The 26,894-nt window shown below is 43.3% G+C and overlaps 4 protein-coding genes across 7 annotated transcripts; 2 read left to right on the top strand and 2 right to left on the bottom strand.

Annotated features, from left to right (window-relative positions):
* Positions 1-5,654: 5,654 nt before the first annotated feature.
* Positions 5,655-6,044, top strand: RB195_021330 (uncharacterized protein; the record flags this gene model as incomplete). The annotated part of the gene is made up of 1 exon (XM_064208011.1): positions 5,655-6,044. One exon carries the CDS (start codon positions 5,655-5,657, stop codon positions 6,042-6,044), a length of 390 nt encoding a protein of 129 aa, XP_064063892.1.
* A 1,426-nt stretch (positions 6,045-7,470) lies between these two features.
* RB195_021331 (uncharacterized protein) lies at positions 7,471-26,691 on the top strand (the record flags this gene model as incomplete). Of its 4 annotated transcripts, XM_064208013.1 has the most annotated exons (23): positions 7,471-7,515; positions 9,037-9,117; positions 11,635-11,715; positions 13,737-13,817; positions 15,208-15,354; positions 15,433-15,566; positions 15,625-16,084; positions 16,153-16,233; positions 16,303-16,416; positions 16,507-16,650; positions 16,710-16,928; positions 16,984-17,104; positions 17,163-17,272; positions 17,427-17,516; positions 17,575-17,654; positions 17,710-17,785; positions 17,985-18,114; positions 18,191-18,266; positions 18,345-18,588; positions 18,650-18,890; positions 18,998-19,146; positions 19,212-19,313; positions 20,102-20,203. In XM_064208013.1, the coding sequence occupies 23 exons, from the start codon at positions 7,471-7,473 to the stop codon at positions 20,201-20,203; spliced, it is 3,108 nt and encodes a 1,035-aa protein (XP_064063893.1). The 4 variants fall into 4 exon arrangements, with proteins under 4 accessions (XP_064063893.1, XP_064063894.1, XP_064063895.1 ...); XM_064208014.1 differs by lacking the exon at positions 11,635-11,715; XM_064208012.1 differs by lacking the exons at positions 7,471-7,515; positions 9,037-9,117; positions 11,635-11,715; positions 13,737-13,817 and adding exons at positions 9,859-9,912; positions 20,354-20,465; positions 26,426-26,691 and having other exon boundaries at positions 15,208-15,381; positions 20,194-20,295.
* RB195_021332 (uncharacterized protein) lies at positions 20,573-20,956 on the bottom strand (the record flags this gene model as incomplete). Its single annotated transcript, XM_064208016.1, has 1 exon — positions 20,573-20,956. One exon carries the CDS (start codon positions 20,954-20,956, stop codon positions 20,573-20,575), a length of 384 nt encoding a protein of 127 aa, XP_064063896.1.
* On the bottom strand, positions 21,528-23,082 carry RB195_021333 (uncharacterized protein; the record flags this gene model as incomplete). The annotated part of the gene is made up of 4 exons (XM_064208017.1): positions 21,528-22,044; positions 22,102-22,463; positions 22,639-22,807; positions 22,868-23,082. 4 exons carry the CDS (start codon positions 23,080-23,082, stop codon positions 21,528-21,530), a joined length of 1,263 nt encoding a protein of 420 aa, XP_064063897.1.
* Positions 26,692-26,894: the final 203 nt, after the last annotated feature.

A 26,894-nucleotide genomic window follows, 5' to 3' on the forward strand; every position in this document is an offset into this window, starting at 1 on the left:
GGCATCACATGAGGCACGTCGAGTGCAAATGTTCCCCGCATCAGTATAAGTGTTAGAGATCCACAAAAAAAAAAAGTGGAAGAATCCTTTGAAAGTAGATAATTAATTGTCTTCAAATGAGATTTTTTTCAAAATTATACTATATTATTATAAATTATTTGCGTTTAACTCTACAGCTTCATGGAAGGTTAATGAAAGACACAAGATGAAAATCGGAACCCGCAAGAAAGCCCAAACCTCTACGACTTAAGAATGCAAGTAAAAAAAGTATCTTCATATTTCCAAGAAAAAAGCGCGATAGGATTAAATAACTCGATGACTACTTAGAATTCATTTTATTTTTTTATAACAATAGGGTCCGAAGAGTGTTTAGAATATTTAATATTTATTTATTACATTTAAATAACAATAAGCAATGAACGTTACTGTGGATCTTTGGGAGCGTAAATGTCCAGCAACACGCGACATATCATCATTCACTGGTCAAATCTTATGCGTTTTTGAATTTCGTGGAATAAATTATTTGGAATTGTAAGCTAAAAAGCCATAATAGCTAAGGTAATAATGTATAGCTATAATAGTCAATTTTAAAAAATAGTTAATATTCGAACCTCCCCAATTTCTTTTTAGCTGCCTTCATTATGTTCTCATAATTTTGCGGTGGCCCTCGATTGAAATCTTCAAACATGTAAAGTGAAATCTATATGTTACTTTTAATCATATAAAATTTTTAATCTTATTAAGAAATTGTCAGCTCTAATTGAATCTCAGTTCGATTCAAAAAAAAAAATACTTCAAAAATCAGAAACTATGAGGAAAACCACTCCCTAACTGATTTCCCCGTTAGAATAATTACTGGAGTTTGTAAATATTTTGGTTGAAAATTTGCAAATATTTCAATATGATAATAAAATCAACGTTTTTCTGTTACAATGAAGGAAACATCTCTTCATTTCTTAAATCGCATTGAGGTTGGGACAAATTAAGGTTAAAGTAAACAAGAAAAAATGGGAACTCTTTGAAAAACTACCTCAGTTGCGTATATTTTAAGGTAAAACACTAAACTTGTTTGTTTACTTTAGGCGCTTCTAATTTGAAAGGTTTAAAGTTTGAGAGTGAAAACGGAAGAGTTCCGGAAATCCCAAGAGTCTGAAACATTTCTAAAGTACTACTGATTTATAATGTCTTCTATAGGGACCTTCTGCGCCATCATTATTTATCTATCCTAACTTATTTCTAAAGTCCCAAAATAAGTAAAATTAGTTTCGAAGGGTTTCTCAGAGTAATTGATACGGTATCTCTGGTGTGTGCCAGAGTTGAATTCAAAAATATTAATAACCTACGAAACCATATCATGGAAAAAGTCTGAGCAACTCTAACGGACAACATACGCCAATGTCAAGTCGTATTTATTCGATGGGTAGAGATACGAATCTGTGGTATAGTGGTTGCGGTACTTGCGCCAGAGCTATCTTTTGTAGATATCGATCGCAAAGATTGATATTTCCGTCCATAGCGCATGGAAGTTGCACGCATTATTGCAATAACGCAACTATACGAGTAGAAAATCCATAACTCAAAAGTGAGTTTGTGTAAAAATATGAAATTTGGATGTCGAGTGTACACGTTTCAAAATTATCAGAAATATAAATCAATAAATGTGGAGGTACCCGTACTGTTTGGCAGTCTTATCCAAACGCCTTTAAAACGACTGATTTTGTGTCTGTCCCTTCCAAGGAGACGATTCTCAGAACAACAATGAACACAGTTATTTTGGATCAGTACCCATCCGGAACCTATAAGTGTGTTCTCTCCGTTCGTTCGCAATAAAAAAAATGCACATGACGGTTGCTTCTAGGATTTTCTAAAAACAAGCGTATTTGATTTGATTGATTTATAAATCACCGCTGATTACTTCCCTCGAGTTTCCGTTAAAAATTTATTTCATCCACCTAATAAGATATTTGTACCATAGATAAATCGTCTTTTTCTTTTCATCCAAAAACAACGTGATAAATTGGTGAATCAACGACGCCCTCGTCCTCTCAAGTTACATGTACAATGATTGGCAACTACAGTTTCGTGGCCATAAATTACCTTAGTACACATTTGAAGTTTCCTGTTTTCGAAAAGTGCAATGTTGGCCCACAGGACACGTCTGCAAATGCGACCTGCACAGCCAATACTATCACAAAGGGAGTTGTACGTGTACGAAATGTGTTCACCAGTCAAGTGGAGAGGAATATGGGTTCAGGTAAAGGTGATCAGCTTTGAAAAATCATCTTGGTTACTTGGTTCATCCTCCGTAAACCTAAGAAAAGATATTCTTGAGAGTGACGAAACGGCAGATCACAAAAACACTAGAAGTGCGGATTCGGTACGAATCAAACTTCTGAAATAAGGTTTTCCGATGACTGATCAACTTTCAAGTGCTTGACCACGTGAAATCGAATGGCGACGAGAAGCGCAGCTTGTCGTATCCCATGAGTCCAAGCAGTCGTGTACTAATTCCCGGCCGACCTTATTGAGTTCCCATAACTTTGTGAACATAATCTGTACACCTTTTCCCAAATGATTACTTGTTAGTAGTTAAGCACATTGGTATAACTCCCAATAATGTCTGAATCTCGTTTCTCGTCAGATTAAGCATAATCATTGTATTTCAAACCAGTGAAATGTTCCTCAACAACACATGAGGCAGACTCGTTAATATGTGCTGCATCCTGTTTTGACAAGAACCACTAAACATCGTCCACACCTACAGTAGGCTCAAACGGCCTAATTTCAAATATATTATGGCCTATAGTAGAGCCTAAACGACATGAAGCACGGTGCAGTTGCGTAAGCAGTTCTGGTCGAAGCGGTGCAGTAGGGATAGCGGTAGGAATCGAGGTGGGACTATCGCGAACTGCAGCAACGAACGAACAAGGCAAGGGTCCTCACTCGATCCTAGTCGCTGCACTCCTCCGCATCCCTTCGAGCGCAACCGCTTACGCAACTGCACCAACTGCTTCATGTCGTTTTGATTCTGATATACGTCACCAACACCTACATCACGCACAAACTATTGAGTTTCGGCTCTCTGCATTTAAAGGCATCACTCCACGAATCTGAGGTGGTACGGATTTCAGGCGGAGTATTCTTATACAGCATAGTAGATTATGGGGAGGAGGATGATTCCGTCCATTTCTTCCTAATTGTCGTAAAAAACGGTCAGAAAAATGCGATACGTGCACAAGGCTGGCGCGCTCCAATCGAACTCGTTGAAGAAAATAGCGCGCCGGATCGCTCGAAGCCGCATCGTTCGGGCCGTCTTTCACGACAATTAGAAAGAAATGGACGTAATCACCCTTTTCTCCATAATCTACTATCCCGTATACGGATACTCCGCCTGAAATGCGTATCACCTCAGATTCGTCGGGTGGTGTTTTTAACCGAGAAAAAAGGTGGTGCGACGAGTCCTATGGCGACGGATTGGTGTGCATTGGTGCAGCAGCATCACGCTGTAACCTCGTGTGCATGTCACAAGAAGTAAATGGTACGTTCTCACCGTTTCATACAGGTGGGCACTGCTCGCGTTGCTTCTCACCTTTATGACTACTCCGCCTATCTATTTCCATGCACGTTTGCCTCAAGTTGGCTACATGGCTTCTTCAGAAAGTGGAAACACCCACTCCAAGCGGCTGCTTAAATAGTAGCCTACAGCTTAAATGATCTGACGTGGAACGTTACCTTTGTTGGTATTATCTTTATCATGATGCCTTTCACGTTATTTTATGTTAAGACATCATTTTATGATAACTGTGGGGCAAAACTGAAGGAAAATCTATACTTTGAGTAATTCTTCCGAATTGTGTCAATATTATAATGGTCTAAATGTAGATCTGGCGCGTTTAGAAAGAAAGCTATGAAATCTTTCGCCTAATTTTGTAAAAAAAAGGAGGAGGCATCGTTAGAAAAGCACAATTCCAATTTTGCAGAAAATACCACTACCATTAATTTTCATTGATCAGTGAAAGCGAACGAAGCGAACACTACAAAGAAGTCTGAAGTCAGGTTTGAGCCGGACGTTCAAACTGGTAAGAAATAATATACAACAAAGTGCTTCAAATACAGTGAACATAGATGAAGGAAAGCAAATAACTACGTGAAATATTCATTATTGGCAGATCATCATTTTAAAAACAGCAAGATGCACAGCCATGGATTGTGCTTTATTGTTTTACTCCAAACAATATTCCTCCAGTAATTCCGTGATATCGACATACGGACAATACTTTTCCGTTAATTCCATCCCCTCTCCTCTGAAAAAAGGCTATAAAGAGTGACATATTTCGCTATCTTAATTGAACACGCTAGGGATAAAAAGAAAACTAAGCACGCATATGATTAAAGTGTCGCTTACCGTACCAGTGACATCCTAATAATGCTTCGCAATTGATTTCGCGCCACTAGCAACCGGATATCACAAATCAGCAGATTCAGTGATAGTGCCATCCCGGAAACGCTCCTTCACTATTTGCATGCTTTCTCACTCTGAAAATAAGGTAAAATTATGTCTTAAAAGGAAGCTATGCTCACGATACGGTTGAAACCAGCTTAGGACGTAAAGCTTTCGCTCTCAGTTGTACGATACAATCGGAGAGCTATTTGTGTTCACCATGGTGGTGGCCCCTATTACCGAAGAGATTCTTTCTTGTGCGCACGAAGTAGTGAGTGATTTATTGCTATGCTTGCTCACAGATGTGCAATACCATCGAGTAACATTGCGAAAATGGAGGGCTCTCTCTCTCTGGCTTGCACATCCTACATAGACCATAAAGATCGTTCCTAACTGTGAAGTGTTCTCTGTCTTTCCCATTCAATAAGCATTTGAGAATGCAATAGCTCATCAATTTACAGTTCACCGGAAGTGAACAACTAACACAGTCGGGGCCCTAAAACCTGAGAACATTAGTGTAACATTAAAGAAACATTAGTCTTCGAGGATCCGTGACATGTAGTCTAAAACTACTAAGAGAAAAAAGGAAGATAGAGCCATGAAGTATTCCATTTTCGGGGGATTTTGTAACGCAGCAGGCTTCACTTCATAGAGACTACACCACTTAACCCAAAGGCCTTCTTTAAGGGCACAAACCTGTGAATGCAAACCAACGTGTGAGCAAAACTTACTGCAAGCGAGTATGTCTCGGTTCTTTTTTCGTTGAGAGTGCTACATGATGACTTCGCTACTAAAGGCATCACCTCACGAATCTGAGGTGGTGCGGGTTTCAGGGGAGTTATACCTATACGGGGTCGCTCATAATGAAGAGGAGGGTGGTTCCGTCCATTTCTTCCTAATTGCCATAAAAAAACGGCTCGGAAGATGCGGCGCGTGCACAGGACTGGCAGGCTCCAATCGAACTCGTTGTAGAAAATAGCGCTCCGGAACGCTCGAAGCCGCATCTTCCGAGCCGTTTTTACGGCAATCAGGAAGAAATGGACGGGATTGCCCTCCTCTCCATAATTAACTATATTTTCTAGTAAGCCTGGGACCGCGTATACAGGTGGGACCTACTGCTATCTAGTCGTGGTGGCCATCTTTTCACTGAACGCAATCAGGCATTTAAGTATATTCTTTACGAACGTACGAGCTGTATAGCCTACACAGTTACATGGTGCAAGATTCCCATTTATTGCGAAAAGGTGCTGTTGACAGCACGTCGCCAAAGCCCACAACGTCACCAAGCCCACAACACATGAAGGATCATCTGCCTGGAGGGAGCACGGAACTACTAGCAACAACTGTCCGTTTCATCACGTTGAACTGCCGTTCACTGTCGAGCGACCTCCAACAAGCCGCCCTGTCTGAACTTCTGGGATATCTCTGTGTGCCGTTTGCGGTACTACAGCGAACACGCGTCGGAGACCGTCTCGTCATCAGTGTCGGAGATTACACCATCTCATGTATCGACAGTGAACCGAATAAAGTTTTGAATAGAATAAAAACTTATACGAGTGTAAAAGTTAGAATTGACAGATCTCCTTTCCTCCTCTACCTTTAGCGCGAGAAGAAGATTAGAAAAAAGAAAAAAGAAAAAAGAAAAAAGAAACTGCAATGCTGGAGGCTCTTTAGTAGGTGTAAGGCTGCCCGCAGAGTTCAGGCCACGCGGGCGCGCGGTTTAGGTAGCTCCTAGGCTGCCCGCAAAGATGCAAACATGAGTAAAAGTAACACACGGAGGAGCTGCTTATACATACCTTCAATAAGGCGGTAAGAGAGATCACATAGTTATGTAGATACAGTAAATATATGTTATGGACCGCAAGAAGACAGACTAGATACCAAATCTTTGGAATTTCTTAAAGTTCTTTGCTTTATGTGCTTGAGCGTATTTGTGGGAGACATGTTTATTCTTAATGAAACACCTGAACATAACATGAATAACAATAATTTATCCAATTTTAGTGTAAAAAAGAGCTTGATCATATTCTTCATTCCGTCATCCAAAGGTGAAAATAACAACATTCTGATATTCACAGAGGTATCTTATAACTTACCACGACTAGACCTATTAGGTTGGCCAAGAGTCCTGGCGTTTTTTAAGTGAAATTTTTGTAAAAATAAAATGTTCTGGCATTGCGTTTGATGCTATTCTATAGAGGATAATGTTATAAGAACAGCCATTGTTGAAAGGTTTTTTGCTAAATATGTCGGTAGTACGTTTCAAGAATAATCAAACTTTGTGTCATATCCATATCAACTCGACACTTCGACAATATCGCAGCTTTACTCGCCTTCTTTACAAACAACTAACATAGACTGGTATGCAAAGACGAAGCGACATCAACCTTGTCATCAAGTTGACTAAGAAAAGAAAAAAGAATCCTATGTCAAATCTGCAAGACAGCTAGCTCCTACTAAGGCAGTCGTCAGCGCGTGACTATCCAATCTACAAAGAAATCATTTAACAAACAAGATGAGGGTACCGTTCAGAGGAGTGGACATAAGGCAAGAAGACTGGACAAAAGTGTACATTTGGGCGAAGCAGGACGCAAGTAGTTTCACTTCATTTTATTGTTCTCTGGCATTGGAGCACCATATCGATGACTTAGCAATCGTGCCACTGCATGGGGAATGCACATCAATCTGACACATTGGGGACAATACCCCGCAAAGCAAGCTTTTAATGCAGATACATCTGCCTGAAGAGTAGGAGTCGCTCCGCGACTCACAGGCGTCAACGCGCCAGACTGGTGCCGTCGGGCCTGTCCTACGGCATCTTTCCGGTTTCCTACTCCTACACTCCAATTCTGAATCAGAAGGAGCACTAAAGTACACCCCCCTCCCCCCTCCTCGAGTGAAGAAGCTTCGAATGATGTGCATTTCCTCACAAAAACATCGCTAGGTCTGTGATATGAGCTGTATTTGTCTGATGTAGATGGTAAACAGTAGGTAGGTTTCATTTCTTGTGTTTGAGCAACTCAAACAGTATGTGTTCACATGCTCTGAAGGAAGAAGAGACATCCGACTTTGAGGTACGTGATAATTGTTAAAAGCAGCGCTGGGGACGGGTGCAACGGCATCGAATTGGTTCACATGCGCCGGAAAGCGAAAAAATGGGGTGGAACGGGTCCCACAGAGCCGAAATGGGCGACCTCTCCGAAAAGCGATAATATGAGAACAAAGGCGTCCCACGGCGTCGCGACTGGTGTGGACAACTGAAAGAGACAAAATAGAGTGTGACGGATCCCAGGACGTCGGATTGGTGCGTCGGAAACAGAAGGAAGCAAAATAAGGTATGACGATCCCACCGCATCTTTCTGCTTTCTTACTCTCGAACACCGATTCGGAGATCAGAAAGGGCACACATGTACACCGCACAAGTGAAGAGAAGTTTCGAATGATGTGCAATATCTCACAAAAACATCGCTACATCTGTTATATGAGCGGTATTCACGTGATATAGATGGTAAACAGTAGATGGGTTCATTTTCTAAAGTTTGAGCAGCTCAAGCGGTATGCACTATTGTCTTACCAATGACTCTATGGAGGAAGAAGAAATGGAATTAAACGATTTTAGAAGAGGAAGTACGTGATAATTGCTAAGAACCGGGGTGGGGACGGGTGCCACGGCAACGAACTGGTTCGCTAGTGCAGCGATGAAGTGGAACGGAACGGGTCCGAAAGCGTGAATTTGGTGCTCCAGCAAAAGAAAGCGGATAGAGGAGTTGCGACGAGTCCCAAGGCGTCGAAATAGGGCGACATTTTCAGAAAGCGATAAAAGGAAAATGAAAGGTTACCACGGAGCCGGAATGCTGCGATAGCGACAGAAATAGGTGCGCCTGGTCCCTCGGCGTCGTCATCGTTCTCTGTCTACAGAATGTGAAAAAATGAGGTGAGACGGTTTTCGAATGCGTGGGTTAGGGGCTCAAGGAGATGAAACGGCGCAGCACGGATCTCACGTTGTGGGACTGGTGCGCTAGCGACAGAAAGAGGTAAAGTGTGGCGCGAAGTGTCCGAAGTCTTCGAAATGGTGCGAGCGTGACAGAAAACCAAAGCATGTTGTGACACTTTTCTAAGAAGTTGAATTGGTGCGCACCTGCGCATCAATGCAGCGCAGTAACTCCAGCTGGAGCTGTGAAGAAGAAAATGAGACGTTGTGAGCCGTTTTACTGCCGTCAAAGTAACATGTGTTTCGTTCCACCCTACTTTTTCACTCGCCTATTCCTCTGTCCATTCGCCTTACCTGGTTGTTAACATCCTTTTTCTGGAAATGAGAACAGGAATGCAGATGGCTGCTTGAATATTAGCTAGCAGTTTACACAGCCTGATGTGGCACATTATCTTTATCAGTACACTAGTAGTGCTTACTTAATTTAATGTCAGCATATAATTCTGCACTAGATGTTCGGAAAAAAGATGGAAAAACTCATACTTCAAAAATCCATTCAATTTCTGGTGGTGTCGAAAAGATACAAATACAACAAAAATACCAAGTCTGGCTATAGCAGGATGTTAGTACTGGCTTGTACATAAAATACACACTAACTGTTTAGGAGCAATCCTCTTATGGTACTTTGAATGTTGCATTCATCGCCGAAGAACTCGAAAACTCGCTAAGCTGTTCCTTAAACCAGGTTATTATATTTCTGTATTTTGTTACATCTTCAGTTTCTCGAAATTATCGATTGTGTTATTGGTTTAGACATCTGAAATCTCTTTAGAAGGAGAGATAGGACTTATTGACAACACTCTTTAAAGGGCAAATAAATTACTAGTATTTCTACTCAGAAATTACGGTAAAATACTGTGCAAACGCGACATCAAATGAACGCCATGATCATACTGACAAAGAAAGGTATCCAGATGGCTTAACAGGGCGGGTTTAGTGCAGTCGTTAAGATTTCCCGGTGTCTACATGATCGGTCGCGGGTTCGAATCCGCCGCAGTGCTCACCAAGCTCGGGAGTCAATAAGTTGGTACCGGGCTTGTTTGAGAGGATAAAAACACTAACTTGGAACATCGACTAATCACAGTAAGTCATTACATGTGACATTTTCACGTTCATAAACCTAAAACGATTCTGAATAGAAGTGAACGTTGTGGCACATGCCAAGTGGATTGATTAACGCCACACTTTATCCTTTTGTCCATCTTGCAGGTTACCAAATCATGCTATCATGATCATGATATATAATAGCGAGCTTAGTTCGTGTGTGTATGTATATGTGTTTGTCTGTGTGTCACGAAATTCGAAAAAAGGAGTGCGACGGGTCCAACCGTCGTCGTATTGGTGCGCTGGCGCCAGATAGCTATAGAAAAGGTTGCGACGGGTCCCACGGCTTTGGGTCGGTGTGCCCGCACCACAAAGGTACAAAATGGAGTGCCACGGGATGCGCGGCGTCGAATTGGTTCTCCGACGTCATAAAGCGGTAAGATGGGGTGACACGGGTTGAACGGCGTGGAATTGCTGCGCTATAGTACAGTAGCATCGCACAGTAACCTCGCGTGCATGCCGCAAAAGGTAAATGGGACGTTGCAACCGTTTCATAGCCTTGGCGACCGCGCTTTTCACCTCTATCACTCTTCCGCGTCCCTATTTCCTCGCACGTTTGCATCAGGTTGGTAACATGCCTTCCTCAGAAGGTGGAAACATAAATGAAAGCGGCTGCTTAAATGGTAGATTACAGTATACATGGAATGAGGTAGAAGGTTATCTTTATCAATACAATGATGTTGTTCGCGTTATTTTACGGTAAAACATCATTCTGCGATAACTGCTGCCTATATCATATTGGTATCGAAGGAGTGTTTAAAACTGAAATTTAAATGTTCTCTAAATGTAGATCTGGCGCATTTAGAAAGATAAATATGAAATCTTCCGTCGAAATTTGTAAAAAAAAAAGAAGGAAGAAGGCGTTGTTAGAAAAGCGAATTCTTCATAATTTTGCAGAAAATGCCGCTATTAGTTTTCGTGGATCAGCGGTGGCGAGCGAAGGAGACACCACAGAAATTCTAAAGTCCACTTTTAGCCCGACGTTCAGACTGGTATATAATAACCCGCTTAGTCCGTATGTGTGTACGTTTATCTGTTTGTCACAAAATTCCGAAAAGTGGGTGACACTGGTCCGATGTCATCGGATTGGTGCGAGAGTGAAAGGAAGCTAAAACACATGGTGAAGTCCTTTCTCGAAGCGTTGAATTGGTGCGCAACCGTACACAATTGTCACGCAATAATTCTCTGTGGAGTTGCGGAGAAGTAAATGAGACGTTCTGAGACGTTTCATAGCCGCCAAAGTAGCATATGCTTTGTTTCACCCTATGTACTTCTCCACTCATCTATTACCCTGCTCATTTGCCTTACCTGCTTGCTAGCACCCTTTTCCTGGAATTGGAAACACGAATGTAAATGACTGCTTGAATAGATGCAAGCAGTTTACGTGATCTGACGTAGTACATTGTCTATAACAGTCCACTAATAATATTCACGTTATTTCATGTCAGAATATAATTCTGCACTAAATGTTCGGAAAAAAAAGATGGATTAACTCATACTTCAAAAAACCTTTCAATTTCTGGTGGTGTCGAAAAGATAAGGGATAAAGCGGCTGGCGTTAATCAATCCGTTTTAGATGCGCCCCCATATTCACTTCAATTCGGAATCGATTGAGGTTTACGACCATGTAACTGGTCTGTAAAGTGACTTGCGGTGGCTAGCCGATGTGTCAAGTCAGTGTTTTTGTCCTCCCAGACAAGTCTGACACTAATTTATCGGCCTGAGGAGATGAAAGGATTGGTGACACTAGGGCGGATTCGAACCTCCGATCGATCAGAAAGAAAGCGGAACCTCTAACCGCTACGCCACACCCACACAGGTCGAAAAGATATAGGTTTAAAATCAAGCTGGAACATTCTCCAAATGTAAGACTGACGCAGTTAGATCAAAAACTGTAAATCTTTCATCTATGCTTGAATTTCAGAAGAAAAAGAACGAAAAAAGCGTTGTAGGGGGAATCCAAGTTCAATTTTTTATAGAATCACATTTCTCTAATCTTTCATTAATCAGTGGAAGCATGCACCACAAGAAATACCAAGCCTGGCTATATTAGGATGTTAGTACTGGTTTGTACATAAAATACATACTAACTGTTTAGGAAGGTTATTCATGTGATACTTTAAATGTTGCATTCATCGCCGAAGAACTCGAAAATTCGCTAAGCTGTTCCTTAAACCAGGTCATTATATTTCTGTATTTTGTTACATCTTAAGTTTCTCGAAATTATCGGTTGTGTTATTAGTTTAGACATCTGAAATCTCTTTAGGAGGAGAGATAGGACTTATTGACAACACTCATTAAAGGGCAAATAAACTACTAGTATTTCTACTCAGAAATTACGGTAAAATACTGAGCAAACGCAACATCAAATGATCGCCATCATCATACTGACGAAGAAAGGTATCCAGATGGGTTAACAGGGCGGGTTTATTATGGATTAACAAATCATGTCGAACTAAATAGTAATAGACTTATTCTGTCACGTGTATATGTCTGTTTGTATGTGTATTTGTCCATGCATTCGCGTGTGTGTCTGTGTGTGCGCAACGAAATTCCAGAACGCGGTGAGACGGCGGCGTTAGATACGTATTCTGGCGCCGCAAAACTGTGAAATGGATTGAGACGTGTCCCATTGCCTCGGCTTAGTGCCTCGGTGACAGAAAGACGTAAAATGGGATGAGAAGGCACCCATGGCGTCGAGTTGGTATGATGACGCCAATAACCTTTATAACGGAGTGCTACGGGACCCGCAGCGTCGAATTGGTTCCCCGGGATCGTAAAGCCATAAAATGGATTGACACGGGTCCAACGTAGGATTGGTGTGCCATGGTGCAGTAGTATCGCGCAGTAATTTCGTGTGGATTTCGCAAGAAGTACACGATACGTTGCAACCATATCCATGACCACCGCACGTGTTGCATTGCACCTCTATGACTGGTCTGCGTATCTAATTTCTTACACGTTTGTCTCAAGTAGATGACATTCCATCTTCACAAGGTAGAAACACGTATGCAAATGGGTGCTTGAATAGTAGCCAACCGTTTACGTGGTCTGACGTGGAACGTTACCTTTGACAGTACGATGATGTTGATCATGTCATTTTACGTGAGAACATCATTCTGCAATAATTCTTCGGAAAAACAAGAGGAAAATCCATACTTCGAGTAATGCTTTCAAACTGTGTCTATATCATATTGGTGTCGAAGGAGTGTTTGAAGCTGAAGTATGAATGTTCTCCAAATGTAATAGAAATGACAGGTATAGAAACAAAGCTATTGGATCTTTCGCCTAAATTTATTTTAGAAAAAAACAGGAGAATGTATTGCTAGAAAAACACGATTCTGTTTTTACAGAAAATGCCACTGCTATTAATTCTTATTGATTAGCAAAGGAGAGCGCAGCGAACACCACAAGAATATCTCAAATCCAGCTTTAGCTGGATGTTCGGACTGGTATATATAGCAACACTCTTAGTTCGTCTACGTGTGCTTGTATGTGCATCATGAAATTCGAAAAAGGGAGGGAGACGGCTACTCGTTGAACTGGTGGGCAGCTGTGCACAATTTCCGCACAATAACTCTATATGAAGTTGTGAAGAAGTAAATGAGACGTTGTGAACCGTTTCATCGCTGCCAAAGTAGTATATGCTTCGTTTCACCTTATGTACTTCTCCACCCATCTATTCCCCACTTGCCACATCAGGTTGCTAACATCCTTTTATCTGAAATTGAAAATACCAGTGCAAATGGTTGTTTAAATAGTAGCTAGCAGTTTTCGTGATCTGACGTAGCACATTTCCCCTATCAGTCCACTGATAATATTCACGTTATTTCATGTCAGCATATAGTTCTACACTAAATGTTCGAAAAAAAAAAGATGGATAAACTCATGCTTCAAAAACACCAATCAATTTCTGGTGGTGTCAAAAAGATATAGGTGTAAAATCAAGCTGGAACATTCTCCAAGTGTAAGACTGACGCAGTTAGATTAAATACTGTAAATCTTTCATCCATGCTTGAATTTCTGAAGAAAAAGAACAAAGAAAGCGTTGTAGAGAAAACCCAAATTTAATTTTTTATAGGATCACATTTCTCTAATCTTTCATTAATCAGTGGAAGCATGCACCACAAGAAATACCAAGTCTGGCTATAGTAGGATGTTAGTGCTGGTTTGTACATAAAATACATACTAACTGTTTAGGAAGGTTATTCATGTGATACTTTAAATGTTGCATTCATCGCCGAAGAACTCGAAAATTCGCTAAGCTGTTCCTTAAACCAGGTCATTATATTTCTGTATTTTGTTACATCTTAAGTTTCTCGAAATTATCGGTTGTGTTATTAGTTTAGACATCTGAAATCTCTTTAGAAGGAGAGATAGGACTTATTGACAACACTCATTAAAGGGCAAATAAACTACTAGTATTTCTACTCAGAAATTACGGTAAAATACTGAGCAAACGCAACATCAAATGAACGCCAACATAATACTGACTGTGTGTGTATGTGTATGTGTATGTGTATGTGTATGTGTATGTGTATGTGTATGTGTATGTGTATGTGTATGTGTATGTGTATGTGTATGTGTATGTGTATGTGTATGTGTATGTGTATGTGTATGTGTATGTGTATGTGTATGTGTATGTGTATGTGTATGTGTATGTGTATGTGTATGTGTATGTGTATGTGTATGTGTATGTGTATGTGTATGTGTATGTGTATGTGTATGTGTATGTGTATGTGTATGTGTATGTGTATGTGTATGTGTATGTGTATGTGTATGTGTATGTGTATGTGTATGTGTATGTGTATGTGTATGTGTATGTGTATGTGTATGTGTATGTGTATGTGTATGTGTATGTGTATGTGTATGTGTATGTGTATGTGTATGTGTATGTGTATGTGTATGTGTATGTGTATGTGTATGTGTATGTGTATGTGTATGTGTATGTGTATGTGTATGTATGTATGTATGTATGTATGTATGTATGTATGTGTGTATGTGTGTATGCATGTGTGTGTATGTGTGTATGTATGTATGTATGTATGTATGTATGTATGTATGTGTGTGTGTGTGTGTGTGTGTGTGTGTGTGTGTGTGTGTGTGTGTGTGTGTGTGTGTGTGTGTGTGTGTGTGTGTGTGTGTGTGTGTGTGTGTGTGTGGATGTGGGTGTGGGTGTGTGTGTGTGTGTGTGTGTGTGGATGTGGGTGTGGGTGTGTGTGTCACGAAATTCCGAAGAGGGGTGGCTGCTACGGCGTCGAACAAATTGGGGTGCGGTGAGTCCAAAGACGCCGGATGGGTGCGCAGGTGCAAGATAGATATAAGTAATATAAGTATCTACTTATTATCTACACACACACCGTACCATAACACCACACTCAAACACCAAACACGCAGCACCTAAGCGCCAAATCCAGACACCACTCACACACAGCCAATACGTCCTTCTGGAGAAAAGATAGGAAATTTCTCGCTACCAGTCTTCCATTGCGAAACTAGAGGCAATAAATATTCAATGAATAAAGGAACGAGGATATCGGCGAGTCATCTTGTTTCGATCTGCTCCCTCTGATCCGGAGCTTATCCTCAAGCCTGCTTTCTTGGTTATTAAGGAGCGCTTACCTCTTGAAATGGATATGCAGCATTTTGGCATTATTGCACTGCTTTTCAGGAGAAGTACTTTGCAGACCAAGAACTTGGAGATTCTCTCGATCCGGTTGAATCACTCATCAAAAAGTATCAAGAGTTCGAGAAATCCTTGGCTGCACAGGAAGAGAAAATCAATGCTTTGGATGAGATCGCTACAAAGCTGATACAGGCGAGTTCTTATAATCGGTGTAACTTTGTGAACTTAACTAGGCATATTATTAAGCTTTCAACGTCTTGATACTTTTAGGATCAACACTATGCTGCTGAGGATCTGTCCAGAAGACGTCATGCACTTCTAGATCGTCATCGTCGTCTTATGGATCGGGCTGCTGACCGTGCGCGCCAACTTCATGAGAACTACAAGAAGCAAACATTCGATCGGTGAATCTAGGTCACATCAGAGGATTAATCAAATGAGAAGTGAAAACGCATAATTTAGCGACTGCGACGAGATGGAGAATACAGCTGTGGATGACTCATATCTGAATTCAACTAACGCCCTTGGAAAATTGCAGAAGCACACAAACTTCGAGCAAGAGCTCAAGGCAAATCGCAATCGTCTGGATGAGATCAACGACACTGGTGCACAAATAATAGAAAGCGGCCATCTAGAAGCTGATGATGTCCGCCGCCGTCTGCAGGTTGTTGATGGACTATGGAACGAACTAGTCGACGCGACCAACAAGAAGGGAGCAAAACCTCGCGAATCTGACGATGAGCAGCAGTTCAATCGTAACATTGAGGATGTGGAGCTGTGGCTGAGCGAGCTGGAAGGTCAAGTTGCCTCGGAGGATTATGGGAAAGATCTTGTTTCCGTACAGAACTTGCAAAAGAAAATTGCGCTGCTCGAAAGTGACTATCTTGCTCATCAAGACCGCGTCGATGAAATTCTTAGATTGGTGAGTTCTCTGGCTGTGTTTCACAGATTTATCCAGACACATCATGTGAACTTTTCATGCACCTTTAGGCCAAGAAGTTTGCTGAAGAGGAGCACTTTAACGCTCATGTCATTCTTCGTAAACAGGAAGCTTTGCAAACAAGATTCATGGTCAGATGTTAGGGTGCATCAATTCTCTGCCATCCAGTTTTACTCCCTTTTGTAACGTGAATGTTACAGAACTTGCGCGATCCTCTTGAGAAACGCAAGAACAAGCTGGGTGAATCTCTCCAAGGTAATCAACTCTTCAGAGACATCGAGGATGAACTGGCGTGGATAAGAGAGAAAGAGCAGGTATAATATTGTTGTGTGTGCCTAGTTGGTTGGAGACTATGGTTCTCCGTTAGTTCCTGCCACGATGGATCTTTAGTGGTTTCGTTTCAGGTGGCCGGCTCCACTAATCGAGGTCGTGACCTTATTGGTGTCCAGAATCTCATTAAGAAACAGCAAGCACTGATTGCTGAGATCGCGAATCATGAGAGCCAAATTGATGCGGTTTGCAAAGCAGCCGAGGATATGATCCAGCAGGTAGAAGAATAAACACATTTGATGTTGGTTTTGCCGGTAGTAAACAAGTTTTGTTGTAGGGTCATTTCCTTGCTCCGGAAATTCGCGACAAGCTCGCTCAGCTCCGTGACAACTGGAGAATCCTTAAGACGAAGGCTGAGAAACGCCGTCTTGAATTGGATGATTCACTCCAAGCTCACCAATATCTTGCTGATGCTAATGAAGCTGAGTTGTGGATGGTCGAAAAGGAGCCGGTTTTTGGTTCAGCCGACTATGGAAAAGACGAAGATTCAGCTGAAGTTAGTCCTGCATGCTGTCTAGGCTGCGGCCTTGTTGCTAACTTTCGTGTTATAGGCTCTTCTGAAGAAGCATCGTGCTCTTATGTCCGACCTTGATGCTTTTAAAGGAACCATTGATGACCTGAGAAAGCAAGCTGCCCAGTGCAAATACCAGGAGCAGCCTGTTGGACAGCTTGGTGAGCGCTTTTCCATTCTTTTGAGGAAAGGCTGAATATGTTATCTAATCTCGCTCAGGTCGTGATTGTGTTCTGGCCCTCTATGATTACCAAGAAAAATCACCAAGGGAAGTATCGATGAAGAAGGGTGACGTGTTGACCCTGCTGTCGAATAAGGATTGGTGGGAGGTAATCACGTCTCATATTGAATAGTGACAAAGTTATTCACAACTTCTTGTTGATGCTCCATGTTCGGAGCACTCCAGCTGATCGCCAACTCACTGTGAAACTAGTTAGGTAGCAAGGCTACAGCATGTTCTTTTAGATCTGATATTTCTCATAGGTCGAAGTGAATGGCCACCAAGGTTTTGTACCGGCTGCTTATGTGAAGCGTATTGAACCTGGAACTCCTCATCAGCATAGTCAGCAACAGGTGATTGTATTCTTGCAATTGAATCCTTAACAAAAGTGAGAGGAAAACGTAATTTTAGGTGAACTCTATCGGAGGGAAACAGAATGAAATTGAGGATAAGTATCAGAAGCTAATGATGCTAAGTGAAACTCGCAAGAAGTCGGTTACTGAACTTCGTTTCAAAATCATCGTTAGCAATTAAACTTTCTTTTAGGAAACTTGAGGAAGCCTGCAAAGGATACCAACTTCTCAGAGAAGCCAATGATCTGGCTGCATGGATCAAGAGCAGGGTATATTTTTTTTCCTGACAATCGTTAGTTAGGACCATTTCCTTTTTTCGTATTTTCTTCTTATTCATAACCAACTAAATAAAGAGAAAAGAAACGTCGAATCGTCGCATGTTAGTTGAATTTTATGTTTGGGTGAGAGCATCTCACCCATAAAAACTATCCCACCCATAAATTACGTATATAAGTATCTGATGTTTAGGAGGTTGTTGCGGCTCAACAAGAGATCGGTACCGATCCTGAGCAGGTGGAGGTGTTGCAGAAGAAACTCGACGACTTTAAAGATAACCTCAAGGAAAATGAGGTTCGTCTCCAGGAAATTAATCATATTGGTAAGTGGAAAATTATAGCAGAGTGATAGCTATAACACTAAGCTAGGATCATTAAAAAAACACTTTCTTATTACAGCTACTGCCCTCATGTCCGTTGGACCGACAGAGACTGCCGCACGCATTCGCCAGCAAGTCGAAGATCTCAATGCTAGGTATGTGCGTTCTCCAGGATCATGATTGTTGTTGTTTTCTTTTTCCTGGTGATTATTAACCTATGAAGTCGTTTGCAGATGGCGCGCACTCGAAGAGCAAACGGAGCAGCGTGAGCAGCAACTCGGCTCTGCTCACGAAGTACAGAGGTTCCACCGTGATGTAGATGAGACCAGAGGCTGGATTCAAGAGAAGGACCATGCGCTGGACTCGGACGATTTCGGGCGCGACCTCCGCTCTGTGCAAGCTCTCCAACGCAAGCATGAAGTTGTTGAAGAGGACCTAGCTGTACTGAGCGGCAGAATCAAGAGTCTTGATGAGAAGGTGCAGTCATTTTTCGAGCTTTATTATTTGAAGAAGTAGTGGTTGCTATTTTCTGTTTTAGGCAAATCGTCTTCGCCAAAGTCATCCTGAAGCCGCTGAGCAAATCTATGATCTGCAACGTGAGCTCAATGAGCAATGGAACAGGCTTACAGCCAAGGCAAACAACCGCGAAGAGAAGCTTATTGACTCGCACGACTATCAGTGTTTCCTGTCTGTTTATCGCAATCTCTTGCAATGGATCTCGGTCATGAATCGGCTAGTAAGCAACCAAGAGCTTGCAAACGATGATAACGACGTTAATGGTAAGCCCATCTGGTGCTTGGTTGCAGGGGAGCTTTCTGGAGTTCACTAGTGTTGTGTATTGTGTTATATAATAATATAGTATAGTAGTACTGTAGTCTGCTTCTAGGTACTGAAGCGTTAGTGAAAAGACAACAGGAATATCGTACTGAGATCGACTCGCGCGCCGCAACCTTCCACGCTTTTGAGCAGTTCGGAAACCAACTTTTGAACAATAATCATTATGCAAGTAAAGACATTGCTAAGCGCTTGAGCGATGTGAGTATTTGCTCATCTAATCTCAGTTATTAATACTAAATTGGTCCTAAGAAATGCTGTTTTAGGTGAATGCTGCCCGCCAAGGACTTGAGGATGTTTGGGTCGCGCGTCGCAATGTTCTTGATCGGTGTTCAGAGCCACAGTTGTCCTACAGAGATTATGAACAGGTAGCATTAGTTTTGGTGTATTTATTGTTACGATACGATGTGTTTATTGTTGGTATATAACAATCCTTGATCCCATTGACTCTCGCTGTTCTTCGAACTGGTCCAGCGGGCGCCAGTAACCCTTCCATTTGTCCAAGTTGCTTGCCAGAGTCGCTCGATAGTTTCTCCATTTGCGTAGGAAACTAAGAGCATGAAGTTTTCCTTTTACGGACTTTGTAAAGAACTCTGACCATCAGATCGGCGGTCTTCGTGTGGTGCGCCTAATATCGCCTGGAACACATTCACTTACGGCTCTTGTCCAACGGTTTCGTTGAAGCGTCTCACATGTCCGATCCACCTTATTTTGTCTTCTTTTGCAAACGCGGCAGCGTTTCTGATTTTCGATCGCTGACGAAGGATAGGACTTCGGACCATGTCCCCCACTTGCATGAAGCGGGATACCTCTAGCATCACTCTTTCCACTGAGCCTTCCGTGACACTCACCGCATTTTTTTTTTCGTCCTTGCGAAGTACCCAGATTTCTGAAGCATAGATCAAAGCAGAAACTACTGTGCTGCTGAAGATGTTAGCACAGAGTATGGTGTCCGTGGTCTTCTTTTACTACTTCCACGATGCTCTTATTCGCTCCCTAAGCCGCTCGTTTCCTCTTGCCCAACTCGGGGGCCAGGTCGTTCTTCATTTTTATTTTCCGATCCAGATGAATGTAGGTGGTGCATTCGGATACGTCAGTTCCGTTGAGCGTAAATAAATCATCCATGACCATTATCCGTTACGCACGCATGATCCAGCTCAAGACCGATGCATCTACATCTTTCGCCAAACTCGGTCAGCATTCGCTCAGCTTGGCTGAGTCAAGGTGTTATCATAACCATGTCTTCAGCAAAGCGTAGATGAGGAATCTGTCGGCCATCAATCTCCACTCCCATGTAGTCTCATTCCAGCTTTCGTATTGCGTTCCCAAGAGTGGCCATGGATATCTCAAGTGAGATTTTTATCACCTTTTCGGACCCCTCTTTACGTCAATGATGATATTCTTGTAGAATGGAGAAATTCTGCCAGTGAAGTTACTAGACAGCTCTCTTTCAAAGTACCTCTATATACTAAGCAGAGACACATTGTTGTCCAAGGCCTCCATGACCGCTTCCTTCCCAAGTGAGTCAAATGCATTCTTTGAGTCGATGATGGTGAGATGTAGCGACATCTTGTATTTTCGCGATACCTCGATGAGTTTTGAAACAGTGAGAATGTGGTCGGTCGTGCTAAATTTCTTTTGAAACCCTGAACGAAAACTCTCGCCTGAGCTGCCTATCCACGCCGAGTGTAATGAGGTCCTCTTTCACCACCTCAGGCCAGAACTTCCGTTTTCGGTCAGGTGGCTTCTTCCAGCTCGAACCCGCCCAACTCCTCAGAACTCGTTGAACAAGGCGATCTGCCGGTCTCCTTAATATGTGACCAAAGAAGCGAAGACGATTTACTTTAGCCACTTTCGATGGCGGTGCAAGATGTTGATGTTTTCCACGTGTCATCGGCCGGTATGCCACATCAATTTCTGCGTAAAGATCTTTATTGTGGCATACCCTAGGCCAAAAGTAGCGAAGTAGCCGTCTGAGCAGCTTTCGCTCCGTGCAATCAAGCCTCTCCATAACCGTTGATGGTGCTACCCAAATCTCCAATCATGATGGGGTGAATTGCGGATAGGTAGACTTGCAGTTTGAATTCACTGGTGATGGAGGTCGACCACAGGCATTTCGTTGAGGAGTTAAATGCAGAAGTGACCTCAGTGCATCTTTGCTGAACATCTCTCTCGTAGCTGCAGTTGTTCTTAAGCGCACAGCCCAGGTAACAGAACTCATCGACGAGTTCTATCGGTTGCCCGTCCACCCTGATTCCCGTTCGAGATCTCGAAGAGATCCATCCATCTGCATGCATTTATTCAGGGCGTAGATGTAGTCCATAGGTTGCAGCCAGCTTCGATACAAGGTTGACAACATCTTGAAGTTTCTTACTGCTTTCCGCGAATATAACAACATCGTCGGCGTACTCGAGGTCAGTCAAGGGGCACCTTGATGGTGCTAAGACAATGTCGGCAGGACACTGGTCGACTGTTCTTCGCATAATGTCGTCGATGGTGAAATTGAACAGGAAGGGTCCTGCCACCGCCCCTTGTTTTACTCCAGTTACCACTTCAAACAGTGTTTTACATCCGGCTGGTGTTCAAACTGCAGCAGTTGTTCGTTGATTCATGTCGTCAAGCAAGCGAACGAACTTTCCTGATACTCCATCGGCGCGAAGCGCGTTGAGAAGACGGCCTCGGTGAGGAGAGTCGAACGCGGCTTCAAAATCCAGAAACGCTAATTGCACTGGCTTCGAATACCGCTGCCAGATTTCGATCACTCTTCTGACGATGAACACCTGGTCAATCGTAGATCGGCCAGGACGAAAGCCAGTTTGCTCGTTGCGCGTTGTTTCTTCGCGATGTTTAATGAGTCGGTCCAGAATAATCCGCTCCAGTACCTTGTACATAACATGCAGCAAAGAGATTCCTCGATAATTCCTTGGGTGCGTGACGGATAACTTCTTGTGGAGGGGAATTATGACAGCGTGTCTCCACGAATCAGGTATGCTTTCGTTTATCCATATTGAACGGATGATCTTTATCATCTCACGAATCCCAGACGGAGGAAGATATTTTAGCATTTCTGCGTTAATCCCATCGTCTCCACCAGATTTTCTTCATTTTCTGAATACAGACCACGACCTCCGACTCGGTCGGTGGCTCCTCGTTAACCGCATATGTCGGTCTATGAACTGTTCGAGTTCAGGAGCTGACGGTGCTAGTCGGTTCAGCAAGGTCTTGAAGTGTTCCTTCCAAATTGGAAGGGTTGCTTCACCGACAGCTACCCCATTAGCAGTGTTGAGGACATGGGAACATCTTTTCATTTTGCCGCTATACTGTTTTAGTAGAGCGTAGGCTTTCCGCGGGTTCCTGTCCTCCCACGCCTTCTCAAACTCCATCGCTCTTGACGTCCACTCGTTATCGCGGTCTTGCTGCAGTTGACGACGTAGCTTCCTTCTAAGACGCTTTTCCTGGTTGAGGTCACCAGTGCTGCGCGCGGCAAATACAGAATTGTACGTGGATCTTGTTTTGCCCTTGGATCCAAAGGCAAACTTCTTCCGCGACAATAGAACCGGGAGCGTTTCGCTTGCAGCGTCTTGGACTTTGTGAAGGAATCCGCATCACTAAGCTTCTTCCTGGTCCGTACTCCAACTTAAATAGACACACGCTTCGGGCGAAATTTCGTTCTGCATACTTCGTCTTTCAGACCTGCCATGTCGATTTTCTACTGAAGAGGAACTCATCGGTTTCTCTTGTGGAACCATATCTTGAAGCTGAGAAGAACAGTAGGGTGGTCAGAGTCGAACGCGACGTCCCAAACAGCTCTAGATTTTCGGATATCTGATTGAGGAATGTTCCTCGCCAGAACGTAGTCGAGCTGAATCTTAAGAGTCCTTATATTCCGCTTGCGCTGCTCTTCAGACATTGGAAGGTTGACCCATGCCACGTGAGCTGATGGCGTCGATGATTCCTCTTAAGCGTGGAAGCGATGATGAGGCCCGTCTGTTCGCACGGTTCGACCAGACGGTTGTCCGACGTGCGCTCCGCTGCATAGTACCATTTTCCTAGCAAATCGGATTGCTGTTCGAGTCCCATCTTCGCATTTGCGTCGATTCCGACAATGACCACCTGCTGGCTTGGTATTTTAGACATCAACGCATTGAGTTCATCATAGAAGGCGTCCTTACTGTTCTCATCGGTTTTCCTAGGTGCGTGAGAACTTACGATTCAGAGTTTACGTCCTCTGCGATCCCGGAGTCGTATAAAGGCGCATCTAGACGACGTTGAGACAAATCCCTCCACCAGGTTCTTGTAATCGTTCCTCACAGCTATCGCGCAGTCATCTACTTTGTTATCACCAGTACCGCCGCAGTATATGGTCTAATTTTCGATGCTGATGACGGGCCGATCTCTCATGCATATTTTCTGCAACGCAGCAAAAGGCACAGAGATATTGCATAAGTCTGGATAGAGCGGCTTGTTGGAGTTCACTCTATAGTGTTCGGTTCAGTTGACCATTCAGGGTATGGGCTTTGGCGGTGTGCTGGACGACAGCACCTTTTTGCAGCGTGTGGGAAGCTTTTGCCATATAACAGTGAGGGTTTTATAGCTCGTACGTTCTCAATGCGTACGTTCGAACGCCTGATTGCGTTTGTTTAAAGTAGGGCCACCACGTGCAGGTAGCAATCAGACTCGTATACCGGGCCCCAAGCATATATAGTCCCATATATCTTGGACTAATATTTTAGGTCAGTGCCAGTTCATTAGAAAATCCCATACCCTCTGAAAACAATACTGAAAACGCATCAGAAGAAACTAATAGTGAATATAATGAGAGCGACTGTTCCTGGAGGCAATGTAGTACAGGTGCGTCTATTTCTTGCTTTTTTGCAGTGAATTTCATTCAGAGTGCTAAATGTGGTGGCACAGTGGCAGATGCTCGTTGGATTGGTTGCCACACACCTCTTTAGAATCACATTGTCACAGCACGACCACATCCACAATGAGAGTGCTGCTCGTTGCACATAGAACTTACCTAGGTACTTAGGCGCACCCTGTTTATCTTTTTAGGATAAATGCTTACAGACACTTAGATGGCCCGTCTTCACTGAAAGTGCAGGACGTAGCATCTTTTCCACTCGTTTCATTCCCCCGCCATTGTCATCCAAGATGTTCTCAAGTTTCGAAGAGCGACGTTGACGAGGTCCTTCAGCAATATCCAGCCAGCTGAGCTCTCTTGTTCCACTCGTACAGCGATCACATCACCCCATCTCGTTGGCGGCTTCCCTCTAGGGCATCTCTTGGGAACCACTCTAGCGTCCTTTTAGTCCATCTAACGTGAGTTCTTCTCATAATGCAACCGGCTCATCTATGCTGTGCTTTCGATATATATTCCGCTGGGTCGCGAAGGCGGGACATAGCTCTTAAGTCGGAGCTGCGAAGACCAGCTAGGAGTTGTGTGTGCCATTTGAACTGAGACAACTCTCAAGGCTCTGTGGGTAGCGAGTAGCTTCCTAGATGTGGCAGCGCTGTCTGTCTCCGGTGCTTAACAGAACGCTAGGGAAACTGTCGAGTCGAGCACATGGGCACGGAGATTTTGATTCGTTGCTTCCCTGATGGGCAAGAATGCTACAGACGCTGCTCTCATCCTTCTATTCAGTTCCTCCTTCAAGTCGTTTTTCATATTCCATAACTTCTAAGGTAGACGTACCACAAAGTTTCAACGACCTGGAAGCCCTTAGAATTATACTCCTTCGTCCTCGCAGTAGACGTTCTTCATGAACTGCGTCTTCGTTCGGTTTATTCAATCATATTCTCTTTCTTGCCTCGTTCAGTTCCTTCAGCATCGTTTCTGATTCATTGGTACTTCTTGAAAAGAGAACGATGTCATCTGGAAAACGAAGGTAGGAGAAATCTTCCGCCAGCACGTATGACCTTTTCTTTCCAAGCAAGTGATTGTCAGATGGGTACCGTGAAGGGACGGTGGAGAAGCTTTATCGTAGTGGTGCAGCAATTGGCTATTGTCTTGACATACGATGTCTTTACACCTTGATCGACCAGCGCTGACAATACTGCATTCGTCTCTGCGCTGTCGAAGGTTTTCCCATAGTCGACGAAGGTTAGAACAAGGGCAGGCGGTATTCCCTGCAAACCTCTATGACCCTCGACACGGTCTGGGTGTGGTCCAAGCAGCTGAACCCCTGGCGGAATCCAACTTGTTTTTGAGGCTGAGCTTCATCCAGCGTCCTAGATAGGCGCTTGAGAATGACCTTGGTGAAAACTTTGTACAAGACGCTTAGCAAACATATAGGACGGTAGTTCAAAGATGCTCTTGTTCTCGGTGCTCTCATGGATAAGAACGGTTCGCGAGTTCTTCCATTTGTTTGGGATCCATTCTTCCTGCAGATAGGACGTCATGTGCGCCGCTAGAATTACAATAGCGGTTGGTTGTTCCACCACCACGAAGAAAGTCTGCTGATAGAGAAACAGCTCCGGGCGTTGTGTCAGATTTTATGCTCTTGATGGCGACTCGTACTTCCGAATAGAGTGCGAGTCGTTATCAATAGCATGAAATTGTGGTGGAAGTTTGCCAGCGGAAATAATCGGGGCGGCCACTGGATTTGTCGAACGGAGAACGTTCAAGTAGCACTTCTCCTTCATTGTTTCCAACTCACGACGAGAAGAGGTGCGAATTCCGTCTTCGCTCAGCAAGACTGTTGCCGGAATATTACATTTGAGGGGGTCCCTGCGGAACATCCTTTAGGCTCGTACTCCTTTATACAGCTTCCAGAATCTTCTTCTGCCTGTACTTCGGAAGATCCTTCGGCAAAGTTTTTGATCAGCTAGTGTTTACTACTGAGCGCTCAATGCGCAATGCATTCGGATCAAGCCTCAAAGTCCTCCTCACCAGCAATTCCTTGATGGTTTTCGAAATTCATTCCAAGTTTGTCCTGCGCGGCTTTGAGGCGTGTTCAGCACAGGCTCGCAGTCCTCTGAGGAGCAGATTGTAGTGTCGGTCCTCCACGCTGTGCAAGTCATCTTGAGACAAGGACTCCTCGAGCATTCTTCGTACGCGACTTCTTTCCCGATTGGTTGCCGATAGCAGACCTCGTTTTCCACCGTATGGCTAAGTCGTATTTTTGAACGAGGGAGAGATGATAAGAACCACTACAGAAGGATGACACTACCGAGGCGTCACGTAGGCACCACCCCGGTTGGTGAGTATGTGGTTCATCCTCGCGCGAGTCGTGCCATTTGGCGATCCCCATGTCTACGCCTATTTAATGGGATTTCTTCATGTAGAGAATTCCCATGAAAGAGGCCGGCGGAAGACAACAGCTGGCCGAGACGATTGTCGTTTTCATTCCAGCTCCCTAGTCAAAATTTCCTATCCTGTATTCCTCTTCAGCGGCATTTTCTAGTATTGCCTTAGGCTCTCCGACAAGGAATTTATAGAAGGGCTTCTCTATCATTATCATTATGACCTTCATTTCAGATGAGGAAACAACACCTCTAGTAGCAGAATACTATCCCAATGGAAACATCAAAATAGTTCTCCACAATTGTGGAACATTAAAGACTGTATTTTTTCCGGACGGAAGAATAAAGGAAGAATACGACAGGAACGGGACATTGAAAGTAAAGTACAACGAAGACGATGAGCCCAAAGAGGAAGAAGGTCAAAATCACACTGGGCAGGAAAATAGAATTCTCTATACAATTGAAGAACTATCGGAGGATAGTACGAACAACAATATCTAATTATGTGCGTGAAACGCTTTGATCGTTTTCTGGAGTGCTCCCATGTTGAGATTCGTAATGGTAAGTCCGAATTTGATGCAATTCATAGTCAGTACGTGAGCCCTCGTAGGTCTATCGTAACCAAGTAGTTTTCTGTACCGACCCATCCCCTTTTCGCATACCATTAAAAGTGCACTGGTTGGCAGAAGTAAATGTTTAGACGC

Source organism: Necator americanus, chromosome X, assembly GCF_031761385.1.
Source record: "Necator americanus strain Aroian chromosome X, whole genome shotgun sequence".
Taxonomy (NCBI): domain Eukaryota; kingdom Metazoa; phylum Nematoda; class Chromadorea; order Rhabditida; family Ancylostomatidae; genus Necator; species Necator americanus.